At 37.6% G+C, this 13,004-nt stretch overlaps 1 protein-coding gene across 5 annotated transcripts in view; it reads right to left on the minus strand.

Moving 5' to 3' along the window:
* The window catches only part of dcc (DCC netrin 1 receptor), a 234,782-nt gene that overhangs the window by 72,076 nt on the left and 149,702 nt on the right, over positions 1-13,004 (minus strand). For 3 of the 5 annotated variants that reach the window (XM_065251235.2, XM_065251233.1, XM_065251232.1), the window contains 3 exons: positions 12,874-12,994; positions 1,350-1,602; positions 889-1,043 (listed from right to left, as the gene is read on the minus strand). In XM_065251235.2, the coding sequence (XP_065107307.1) occupies positions 889-1,043; positions 1,350-1,602; positions 12,874-12,994 (529 nt within the window). The remainder of the gene's footprint in view (positions 1-888; positions 1,044-1,349; positions 1,603-12,873; positions 12,995-13,004) is intronic. The other 2 variants (XM_065251236.1, XM_065251234.1) reach the window with 1 other exon arrangement.

Genomic DNA, 13,004 nt, shown 5'->3' on the forward strand with positions numbered 1-13,004 from the left:
TCATTTACTGTACAACACTACAGACAGTAACACAAGCTTCACATCATCTAAGACTTTACAGTTGATATTATACTGTGAAACATTAGTTAAGTTTCCATTGAGGGGCAACCTTTCGATCTCTCTAATGAAGCCGATACAGAAGTGACGTAAACTGTAATTCATCGACTGGCCACTAAAGGCACCAAAAGGGAGTCAATTCCCATAGATCTCCATGTTAAAATGCCCAACTTTACAGCAGAAAATAATGTTTACAGTCTGGAACAAAAATTTTTTTTGGTCTATGCTAAATAGACCAAAAAAAATTTTTGTTCCAGACTGTAAACATTATTTCATGACAACTGTGATTTTGCAAAAAAAGAAAAACAAACAAATGTGAATTAGGTGAATTTCCATCAAGTTGTTCAAGAGCATGACAGTGGTATTGGTAATCTAGTAACCAACAGTAAATAGAAAAAGGCCCACTTGGAAAATGGAGCAGGACTGCATTTAGTAACGATTGGGTAATAATAAATTTACTAGCAGTGCAGCTTGTAATTATCAATTAGTTTTTGATGCAGGCACTAACAGCAAGGGCACTGAGATGCCGTCGAGCTCCATATATGATGAAGAAAACATCAGCTGATACAGAAAGATGATCAGACACGTGGGTTTAATGTTCACTACCTCAGAATTTATCCAGCAAATGCATTCTTCATCTCCCATTACTCACATTTACTCCTAAATGCAGAATTCAAAAACGGCCTCAAGTGAGCGTAAAAAACGGTTTTGCAAATAAAGGGATTTTTATTTGAGATTTAGCGTTTCCATCACTCGTTTCTTATGCGATACTTCAAAATGTGCATAAAATCAGTGTGACAGAAACATGGCTACTGTGTGTTGCGTTCTTACGTTCAGCTTGTGTTGACAGTCTGATGACCTCTGAACTTTCTCCAGGTCCGTGCTCATTGTAGGCAACGACTCTGAATGAATACGTGGCCTCTGGTTTCAGATTATTCACCGTCAACTGCAAACTCTCTGCTTCAGTCACATTAATGGAGCGCTCCCTAAAACACACAGACAAAAACATCATCACTTCATCATACTGCTCCACACAGTCAGCTTAAATCTGATGAAACATTATACATGAATATGTCTAATATGAGACGTCATTGGTGAATATTAATTTAATGGTTACATCAGAAGAAAAATAAAAAAAATCACATTACAAAAGTAAAACATTTTGGATTTTGGTCTTCAATTAAGAGCTGCTAACAATCTGTTTGATTGATTTTTGATCTGTTTCAGATTCACGTGAGATCACGTTTACACCAGCGCATCTCCAGTCTGGATCTCAGCGCATAGAAACGCACCTGTCGATTCCCTCCTCAGAGAAGAAGACCCCGTACGTCAGGATGGTCCCTCGCGGATCCTCCGGGGGCCGCCACCCCAGCCGAACGAAACGGCCGGACACTAGGATAGGGACCACGTCATGGGGAGCGGATGGGAGGGCGCTTGAGCTCGGGGTAACTGGTGGGGGAGGAGAGGAGTAAGTCAAAGAGGAAGTGCGGGGCAACGGGGGCTGAGACGGCTGGAGGGGCGGTGATGCCACAGTGGGCGTGGCCTCTGTAGCATTAAACGGGGGGAGGAGGGGTTCAGGATGGGAGAGAGGGAGGTAAATGGTGTCGGGAGGGTCGGGGTAAAAACAACAGAACGAGAAGAGTATGACGGATGGAATGAGAAGATCAGGAAAGAAAAAACAAACAGAAGACATCAGGAAGAAAAGAAAAAGAGCGATAAGATCCATCACACAGCATCATAGATCAGCAGTAATCTACAGCCAGCAGAAATGCGATGGGCGGTCAGCAATGCGCTGGTGCATGAAGACGCATGCTATAATTATCACACACACACACATCATGATGATTACACACAATGTGACCCTTCTGAACAAAGATGAGTCAAAATGAGATGAAAGCAAACCAAGTGAGAGAAAAATTTTCACTGAAATACTGCATCAATGTAAATCTATGTCTTTAAATAAACTACTGCTATAAACTCAATAAATCAGATATATACATCTTTAAACACATACACATATAATTTCACTTTTACAGGATATAAAATGCTTTTTTGAATGCTTTATTCTGATTGGTTGAGACCCACCTGCATTACCACCATGGGTGTGCATTATTTTGTTCAATTCAATGGCCTGTCGGCAATTATTCCTTAGAAAATTCAAAGCCCAGATATAAATATTGATCAACTCTTGTCATTTATTATTATAGTAATATTATGATAGAAGTATGCTTATATAATGCTAATGCCAAATATAAAAGTATAGCAATTTTTTTATGTACAGAATAGTTTATATTATTCAGTTTTAATAAACCAGTGAGTAAAGTCCATTTTTGGATGTTTTATAATTTAAGGAAACTTCTTCATGCTAATTTATCTGTGGCTATCAGTGTTACCATCAGAACTATTGATCAGCCTTTATCTGTTATGAACATAAACAAAAACAATATGACCCACAATTAAAGCATGCGTACACATACACACACACACACACACACACACACACACACACACACACACACAAACACGCATACACAAGTACGTACACACACACACACACACACACACACACACGCGCACACACAGGTTATTTGAGCTGCTCCACTATAAATTAAATGTGTGATCTATCAGCAGAGGCAGCTCGTGACTTCTTTTGGGGAGGCACGAATGTGAAACTCGTCGAAACATCATCATGGTTGTGAATCATCATGTAAAAATTTGTGTTTGGTGCATCATGTGTACGTATGTGCATCGTGTGTCATGTAAAAATACATGCATTATCAAGGGTTTATGATAAAAGAGATGCTCACGTTTTCTTAATCTCATGTGTAATCAGAGTTTAGTGTCTTGCAAAGCATGAGCGTCTCTTTTATCATAAACCCTTTCCACGCGGGTGCAGTTTATTGACATGATGCGTAACACACATATGTTCACATGACACACCGAACACATATTTTGACATTACGAGCAACACAGATTAAACCCTGAGTGAGCACATATTTAGTTTTTTCTCGAGGAGGCACCGGTTGCCACTGTCTATCAGAGAGATACAGCACTTTCATACAGTTAATGGTGTTTGTGTATCATTACACGTGACCTTTAAGGTAACACAAAGTCACATGTTCAGAGTCATCTGAGTCCATCTGTAAGTCTGGACAATAGAGGAGCATGTGCGTCATGAGGATTTGAATCACATCCCATCAAACCACTGAAAATCATTCAGATTGAGAGGAAATATGAGTGTGGATAATCAGGAACAGCAATCATTCTGTCACCTGCTGCTGCTGCTGCTGCTGCTGATGTTTCCTCACAATCACATCAGATAAGCACCAGCGCTCATGTAACCACATACACAAACTATATCAGTAAATATACTCATCTAAACCCTTCACTCAACATGACTCAAACTCAACATCAACAATGAAAACAAACCTGCAGCAAATTCTAGTGAATGATTTTTCAGCATCTCATTCATTTTCAATGTTATATCTGAGTGAAGTGATTCACATCTCAGCACTGATACAATAAAACAAGAGAGATGACAAAACATCACTACACAAACTCATTTCTGTCCTCATTACACTCAACACAACATTCTGGCACTGAAACTGTAAGCACTGCTATAAAAAGTAAGCTGGTTGAAAAGGTGCTTGTACTTTAATCTCTTAGACCAACACAAAAGTTAGGTGGGCACTGGTTCCCTCGATTCATTTCTCTCATACAAGTCACCAACACTCTAAACATGTCTGGGTTATTTTTCACCCATAATGAGTAAACATTGGACAGAACACACCACTGGGGTAAAATTGATTCAATGCTGGGTGGTTTTAACCCAACTGTTGGTTTATTATATCCCATGGTCGCATAACAACAACCCAACATTGAGTGATTTTTATCCCAGCGTTGTGTTTTGTCCAATGTTTACCCATTATGGGTCAAAAAGAACCTAGATATTTTACGTGTACAGCTCTTTTAAAATTAAACACATATAAAACAAGTTTTTATTATAAGGAGGATGAATGTTTGTTGGGAATTGTGCTCATGTTCCCAAATCACAGAAATATCTGAATAGAAACCTTTATGGTTACGCCTGTAACGATTAATCTTGTGTCCCATTAAAAATGCCTGTCTGAAATCGATTCTGAATCGCAAGGCTGTGATTCTGTGTTTCATGCACAGCTTGTGCGTGTACTACATCATTTGGTAAGTAGGAAGTCCTTATCAATCTAAAATCATTATGAGTCGGAGTCGTTTATAATGTGCATTTAAAAAAGTAACACTCGTTAAACAAAATCATTCAAAATATTCTTTATTATCATGAAAATACCTGAAACAATTTGAAGAACAGCCATATAAATATCCCTTAGACATTTCCTGGAATAGTGTTTGTAATGCTACTTCTTCTGTGGCACAAAGGGTGTTTCTGCATGAGAGCGCCCCCTGGTTTTGGGATATGTCGGGATTTCACCGTAATTCATTCATTGAGAAACCGCGCAAATTCATTCATTGAGTTATGGTCATATTTAGATTAGATGGAATACAGATTTGAAAGAACTAAAAAACTTGTTGTATGTTGTTACATTAAAAACAACGCCATTATGATTTTTAATTTTCACAGGAGAGAGAAAACGTCCTAATATTGGGTTTGGAACAACATAAAGTTGAGTAAATGGTGATGTTTTGTGAGGTAAACTCGATTTTTTTAATATCTACGCTTTTCTTCTCTTTTCCATTTTCATTCTGGACGTAAATCATCTTACAGAAGTGAATTCACAGTGTGTTTTATCAAAGACGTGCTGAATTTCTGCTCTTCTGTCTCACAGATCTAAAGCACCTGTCCTCGGTTTCTCTGATGGATACTTGCGGTCAACACAGAAACATTAGGATGAAATTTTCACACTAGTGTGTTTCACGAGTCCAACCGCAGACCTGAGGGTTCATCTGTGTGAGATATCACAGGCCAGAAGAATCCATTTATAATAGAGAAAGGTCATTAGAGAGGTGCTAGATCAATCTACAGGAGCGTGTTTCTGGACACCAATCAAATGCTTTTCTATTTCAAAGCAAAGAGTATCTTAGCCTCTAGATAACAAAAAACCATCAGGAAGACAGATATCATAGATCACATCACTGATGATGAGTGGGAACCTCTACACACCTCACAGCCGTCTCTTTATACTCGCTTTTTATGGAGCATGTATACTGTTGTGTGTGTGTGTGTCTGGACGGACAATATCTGCTTCATAATTCATATAGAGAGAGATTTTTAATATTATAATAAGTGTTGGATGAGTAGAGAAATATCTTGATCACTCAACTAGATCTACCATCATCTGGTTAACAGATAATCTTCACCAACATTATAAGCAACAAAAGCTTGCTATAAATATATTTCTGTCATTGAAAAAAAAATCTACTTTTCTCCACCGACAGCATTTCAGTTCAGGTGCTGTCAGGAAAAGTTGCTGATCTCAAAACTTTTTTTATAACAACATCTCAGTCTGTCTGAAACACAGCATCTCTGCATTCACCCACTGAAACAAAGACAGATTTCTCCGTTTCTATACAAATCCCCAGGCTTTGTGTTTTAAACCCATACCAGCAGTGTGTAATATCTTCAAGCATAATTTACACAGTCATAATCATTTAGGAGATGATGTTATGAGAGAAGTGCTGTAGGTAGACGGACCACATGTCAATGTCATGTGTTTTTCTCACAGATATCTCATGACAAAGGTTTTATTCTGCTCACGGACAAAAGCTTATTTCCATCTTACTGCCATAAAGACCTTCCACCTGTCACAATGAATGCAAGATAAACGCCGTGTTTCGCACGAGTAAACCGCGAATAACCAAAAGCAGACTCATTTTGTTAAAGAAAATCTAATAGTTATGAATATTAAATGACTTTGATAGCACGCTTTAGAAAAGCTTTTCTATGACCCCTACCTCTGCATTTTGTGTTTTTATGTATGGGTTAGCAGGAAAAAAAAAACTTTCCTTGAAATGCAATCTTTGGCTTGTCACACCCCGGGCTATTTGATTATGGTGGACAATAAGACATTATTTTTCATTTCCTTCTAAAACAATCACAGCAGTTAAAGCATCTGTGGATGACATGCAGTTCATCAGACATTAATGTTTCACATTCATAATGATATTGGCCTTTAATCCATCACCTCCAGTCACTGCGATGTGGTTTGATGTCTCTGAAGACAAATCCCAATGAATAAAGGCCTGAATCAGACTTAAGGGGTTTTATACTTGGTGTGACGTGATTAAGGGATGCACCAACAAGCTTTATCAAAACAGTTACCAATAGGTTACCGAAAATGCACTTGCACCTGCCTATCATGTAGTGCCACTCACTATTTGCCACCTATGGTTGGTACACAAACTGTCAAGAAGTGAGAAAAAAAACAATACAAATGTATTTCTCTACTAGCTGTATGAGCAGTACAGATGAGTTTGTTGTTGTTTTATTAAAAGAAGAGGTGAATTTAAATGCAGTCGTGTTTAAAGACAGTTCAGATATAGTCATGTTTTTATATTTGAAATATAAAATGGTCTGAGTTTTAAGGCTGCAGTGTTTCTGGCACATTGAAGTGATAAGTTACATACAGATAGGGTGACCAGATGAGATTGGTTGAAATTCGGGACGGGGGTCAGCAGGACGGGGGGGTTGGGGGGGTCATCCAATAATAGTTTCATTTATTTATTTTATTTAATAATAAAAGATAATGAATTTCAAACAAAACCAATCATATAATTATAAGTACATATGCATAAATAAATTGATATAATATGTATACAACTATTTTATACTTCATAGTTTTCTTTATTTTACTTAATAATAAAAGATGATGAATTATAAACTGAAGTTTACTGAACCAATCATATTTTTATTAATATAAGTACATACATTTATATAATACTTATAGATTTTTAACACAGTGCCTTGCCACTGTCACTGCCAGCACTTTCAACTTTCCTCGCGGCTGCTGCAACTTTCGCTCTCTTAATCTACTCTATAAAACAAAACAGCGACAAAAAGGTCCTATTGTCTTTGTGCATATAGATGAATTAGATAAATTAATAGACAATACAACAATACAACATCAGCATATTTCGCGGAGGTTTTATATATAAAACAAACAAGATGTGCAGCCAATGAGCAGCCGGCGGGGGCTGGCTGCAGGATGACTTAACCTCCTGGCTTATGTTTTATCATACAATAACTACTCAAGATTTTGCTTCAGTATAATTTTCGGGACAATTAGAGTGGGATTGAGATTAAGGGGCTGGACACACCAAAACTTTTAAACGCGGCTAGGGTTAGAAAAAGCCTTGAGGACGCTGAATGCCAGCTGTTTTTCAGCCGAGCGCTTTGGTAGCTGTGATACTTCAGCTGTGAGCCGGTTGGTTGCTATGGTAATGTCCCGCCCCTCCTCCAGTGTAATTGGACGGCCCTATGAGAACTGACATTGACGAGCGAAGCTTTTCATTCAAAGTTTAATATTTTTGAACAACGAGCGCTGGGTTTCAGCACGGAAAAAAACCTGCTAGCTTATTTGAAAAACGCTGAGTTTCCATTGGAATCAATTGAAACATGCGCCGACCGCAGGCGTAAAAGCTTTGGTCTGTCCAGCCCCAGCTTCAGTATAATTTTTGGGAAAATTAGAGCAGGATTCGGGATTTGGGACAGCAGCTACGATTTCGGGACTGTCCCGAATTTTTCAGAATTTTCTTCTGATCACCCTACATACAGATCTACATTAATGTACCTAAATGAGCTCTGTGTGTGCTGTTATGTTTATAAAGTATTCAAGCAAAAAAAGTTGACCTGTGTGATATTATAAGTTTAATGTGTTTAATGTTTTAAGTGAAAGAAAAAAATTAACACAATGTGCAGTATAAGTACATAGAAGAATTAAATTAAGCATTAGCACTGATTAATATTAATACATATGTTACATTAGCGTGTACAATAGCACCCAAAATAATGAAATAAGAATAATATAGAAATAATAAAGAGAAGAAATCTATATTTATATATCCAGTATGTTATATATTTGTGTTTACTGCAGTCTTCTGTGTTTGAACTTCCCTGTGTCGCCATTCTGTGTAACAACAGCAGCTCTGCGCTCGTGATTTAAAGCTCAAATCTAATTGGACGAGGCGTATCATCATAGCACGTTGAGGAAAACAATCAAAATGATCGTGTGTAGCATAATAGGCTTCATAGGGATCTGTTGCTTTTATTACAGTGTGTCATCACAGATGGATTTATATTTATTACATTACTGTAAACTACATTCAGTTAAAATCCAATTCAGATAAAACTTTAACCACTTTAATAAATCCACTAATATTCATTCTCATATCACATATAAATGCAACCTTTTCTTAAGAGAATGAATAATTCAATGTTTTACTAAATGAGAGGGTGATGATGTTTTTCTGTTTCATATTAAAGTCACAGTCTAAAAATAATGCAAAAGAGTTAAAGAGCTGTTTAACTCAATCCAGACAGCAGATAAACATCAATCTCTGCAGATCTACAGTGGACGACACAAAGCTGATGGTTTCTATCAGTAATGAATAATTCACAGCCATCTCATCTACATGCGTCTGACACATCAGTCGAATCAATTTAGATGAAAAACAGAAACTATACAGATATCTACACAAATACACAAACAACAGCAGGTTAAAGTATTGATGGTGTAACATTGAAACACCAGCGGTCTTAAGACTAAGTGCCAGATTTATGCAAATCATCATTTTGTTGTTAAATAACGAATGTTGTGATTTACTGAAAATGCGCAGTGGATAATTAGCACTGTAAAGGTGTGGTTTAGTTATTTTGGTGACTGATCTTATTGATTTCTAGGAGTTTCCCTTTCAGACGCAACATTTATAGGTGGAGATTATTTAAATGATTCACTCAATGTGATTTCCTAATGTTTGTGCATGTGATATTACTGTATTTGGGCAATTATTTAATATTGTTTGTCAAGTCATGTTATTTTTTATTTGAAGGAGGAAATAAAAGAGAATTCACACAATATCAGACGTTTTAAAATTTCATTTTTTGTCCTCCTGTTCTTTTTTTAGCTGTGATGTCTGTGGTGCTGAAGTCAAGCTCATCAGGTGTTAGTAGATCACCAGCACCTCATCAGCTGCATGTATATGCTGTACAGTAGATCTTCATACAGATGAAATATCTAAAGCTTATAAACTGTGTGTGAGCTGATCAATGATCACATTAAAAAAATTAACAAATCCCCAAACCAGCCAGAAATGAACAAATAATGTTTAAAAGGCCTCAGTGTCTATCTATCTTCTAGTTGATTGAACATTTTAAACTATCAAAGAAGAAATATTTAGCATCACATTGGTCTACATGAACACAGTTGTGTGATGTTCTCATGAGACTATTATGGATTTCTGTACAGCACACAACATAAAAACATCGAGGAATCTTTACTGACCCATAAACGCTTTAGTACTCACAGCTAAAGGGCTGTTATGAGAATAGATGTTGTTTTATTACTACTTTATCTGCTAAAGAGACCCATGTTGTGTGTCTGTGTGTTTTTATCAGGGTTATGTCTGTTGTTTTACTATTTAAATAAGTATATATGAATTGACATCTCGTAATGCATTTTACTGCCATAATGTGACAAATGTTAAAGTTCAGGACATTCAAAGAAAAGAAAACAATGGAAGTAGAGCTGTAACTGCATCCAGTGTAATGTTGTTGTGTCTCTTCATGTTTATCTGTGAGTTTGGGACAGCGCCACATACAGGTCAAATGTTAAATTTGCAATCGATTATTTCATATTAAATACACACACATACACATACAAAGTGTGTTTGTACAAAAAACAAAAAATAAATATGTATGTTATTAAACCGGAGTAGCTTGTTGTTTTATTGCTGCATGAAAACACACAATAACAATAAATGTGCAAATGAGACATTTCAACAAAAAAACTATGCCCACAATGCCTGAATCACTTTTCCATCTGCACTCAACCCTCTTTAAATACAAATAACCTATAGCATATTTTCTATTACTGCACATGAATTATTGAAAAATACAATTACTGCAGAGAGAGAGAGAGAGAGAGAGAGAGAGAGAGAGAGAGAGAGAGAGAGAAATATAAGAGAAATAATATAAGAGAAAACCAATCTGATCTGACTTAATGTCTCCATTATATGTAGAAGATAGTTAATGTAATTAATGCTTAATGTTTTTTTTCTATTATTAAACTTTGTTATTTTATTTACAGCCATGCTGCAAATGTACAGTTGTTGTCTTGCCAATAAAGCACACTTAAATTGAACAAAATTGGGAGAGAGAGAGAAAAAGAATCAGGGGAAAACATTTAACCTTTAACCTTTCTGATGTTTAACACTTCTAAAATATCATCATTATTAAAACACACTCTCCTCTTTAATGTTGCTCACCTTTAGCTTCATTTCTTTTCCTAACTGTAATTCACTTTGGGTGAAAGGATCTGCTAAATTAATCAATTTAAATGAATTTATCATTGAACCCATGACTGTGAGATGTTAAGCCTACAAAAAATAGCTGTAGTTCACAGAGAAGCTAGACAAAATTGCATTGATTATCTGAGTCGATTTTCCTCGATTATGAACGCAATTTGGCCTAGCTTTCAGTGAATTAATGCTCTGTGTAGTAAATGCCGCTCCATCTGAAAGCAGCCCTTTGCACAGCCCTAATCCAGATATTAAATATATACACAGATATTAAACCCTGATATATACTAAGAGTTAAAGCTGAGACACACACACTACAGTATGGGGCACGTACACCAAAGCATTTACGCCAGAAGCGCCACACTTTTCAAAAAATGCCAGCAGCTGGCGGGTTTTTGTGCGCTGAGCAATCCCTCCAGAAAAACACAGTTATGCAATCGCATGATTCAACGCATAATCGGCCAAAGTCCGAATTTTTTCAAATAACAACCCTAACCCTACCATAAATTTCAGATTTCTGTGCGCAAAATATGCAGGGCTTGCATAATTTCATAATCCCTGCATTTTCGTAGCAAAAATCACATATATCTTTGCAGAAAGTTGAAAGATTTTGCATTTACTTCACACAATGTCCCCTGTTGCTATGGGAATGTTATGAAGTGACATGATGATGTGACGTGAACATTATTGAAATGCTTGAAAAGCTGCAAACAATTTTTGCAAGTTTCCTGCAATTTTTGCAAGTTCCCGCATTTTCATAGCATAAAATTGCATAAATATCCTGCATATTCCATTGCATTTTTAAGAAAACATGACACAATTTCAAGGATTTTTGCCTACAACAATCACAAAGAACACTTTTTTCTGGAAGGACTGGCTGAGCACCGGCCCTCTGAGGTTTTTTGCCACTCAGCGCTGAGAGTTAAAAAAAATTTTAAACTTTAGGTGAAACACTCAGCTCATCAATAGTTGTGATATTTGTCCCGCCCCTCCTCCAATGTGATTGGACGGCTGCGTAAAAAAAGTGACAATGACAAGCTTGAGCGTTTCACCTGAAGCTGAAGGCGTTTTTTGAAAAGCACCGTGCTTCCGTTGGAAACAATTGAAAACATACGCCGGCTGCTTATGTAAACGCCTTGGTGTGCACGTTACCGTATAAATGTGGCAATTGTACAATAAAATGACATCACATCTGCTCCGCCCACATTTAGAAAGAATATGAATGTAAATGTGCAGATGCTGAGCTCAGCTGAATCTGTGACTGCACTGCTGGTCTGGTTTATATGATAATCTGATCTGTAGACTTCACTGTAATACACATGAGATGTTTGTGAGGCTGAGATGTGAAGAGAGATTTTCACTCACAACAGCTTCATGTTCTCTTATATTTCTCAGGTTATTATTAAAGGATGGATGAAGTTAACACAGCATGACGAGAGCACACGGTGCGAGGTGTTATTGTTCATCAGTCACTTTAATAGACTCAGAGATCTTTAACTTTATTCTGCTTTTGTTGAGCACTGACAGCAGTGACGCTCTTGTAATGAGAGACAGACGCATGCTAGAAGTCACAGCGTTTCTTATAAAGCCCTCAGTAAACTTCTAAAGTCTCGCCGCATCTGTTCTGTCCGACCCCTAGGCGGCGGTACATATTTCGCCATGGAAATGCCTCGGAAACAACGTCTGGTTGCCGGGTGATGAATCGGTCTCGGTGTCTCTGAGACGCCATCTGTGGCATTGACTCTTGGGATTTGTGGCTCATTGTGTGAGCTGTGATTAAAACCAACACACAAACTCCACCGAGTCCTGCACCTCCTAAACTTCTGCTTTAATTAAAATCTTCCTCTGTGTCAAACTGATGCTAATAGATATTTGATTGACATGTCAGCGTGATGCAGGTATTTTTAATTTTCTTACATTTCTGTGAGAAACTTTCATCTCGCTGGAAGAAGCAGATGGGTTTAAGAATGAGTTTCATTAACTGCTGACAGATTGGTGCTCAAAACCAACACACACGCACACACACGCACGCACGCGCGCGCACACACACACGCAGTGAGCTGCAGCAGTCCTGTGATTCTCTGCAGTCGTGCATGCTCATGCGTGCAGATGGTCAGCCATGCTGAAAGCGTGCGGTTAAATGATGGCAATGTGTGCAATATTTGGCCCTGATTGCTGATCTGAGACCAGTTTGTTATTTGGCTGTAAATACAGTTGTGATCAGGAGCTATACATTAGAGACTGGTCTGAGGTCAGTTTGTATGAGTGTGATTGGTTTAAAGCAGACACACACGTGTATTTAACTCTTACCAGGCTGTAGGATGATGAGTTGAGCCATGGCCTGACTGTTTCCAGCTTCATTCTCAGCGATACACTGATAGAAACCTTCATCAGAGCGAACCAAACCCAAAATCTGCAGACTTCCACCCTCCTGGAATTCA

Source organism: Paramisgurnus dabryanus, chromosome 5, assembly GCF_030506205.2.
Source record: "Paramisgurnus dabryanus chromosome 5, PD_genome_1.1, whole genome shotgun sequence".
Classification (NCBI taxonomy): Eukaryota; Metazoa; Chordata; class Actinopteri; order Cypriniformes; family Cobitidae; genus Paramisgurnus; species Paramisgurnus dabryanus.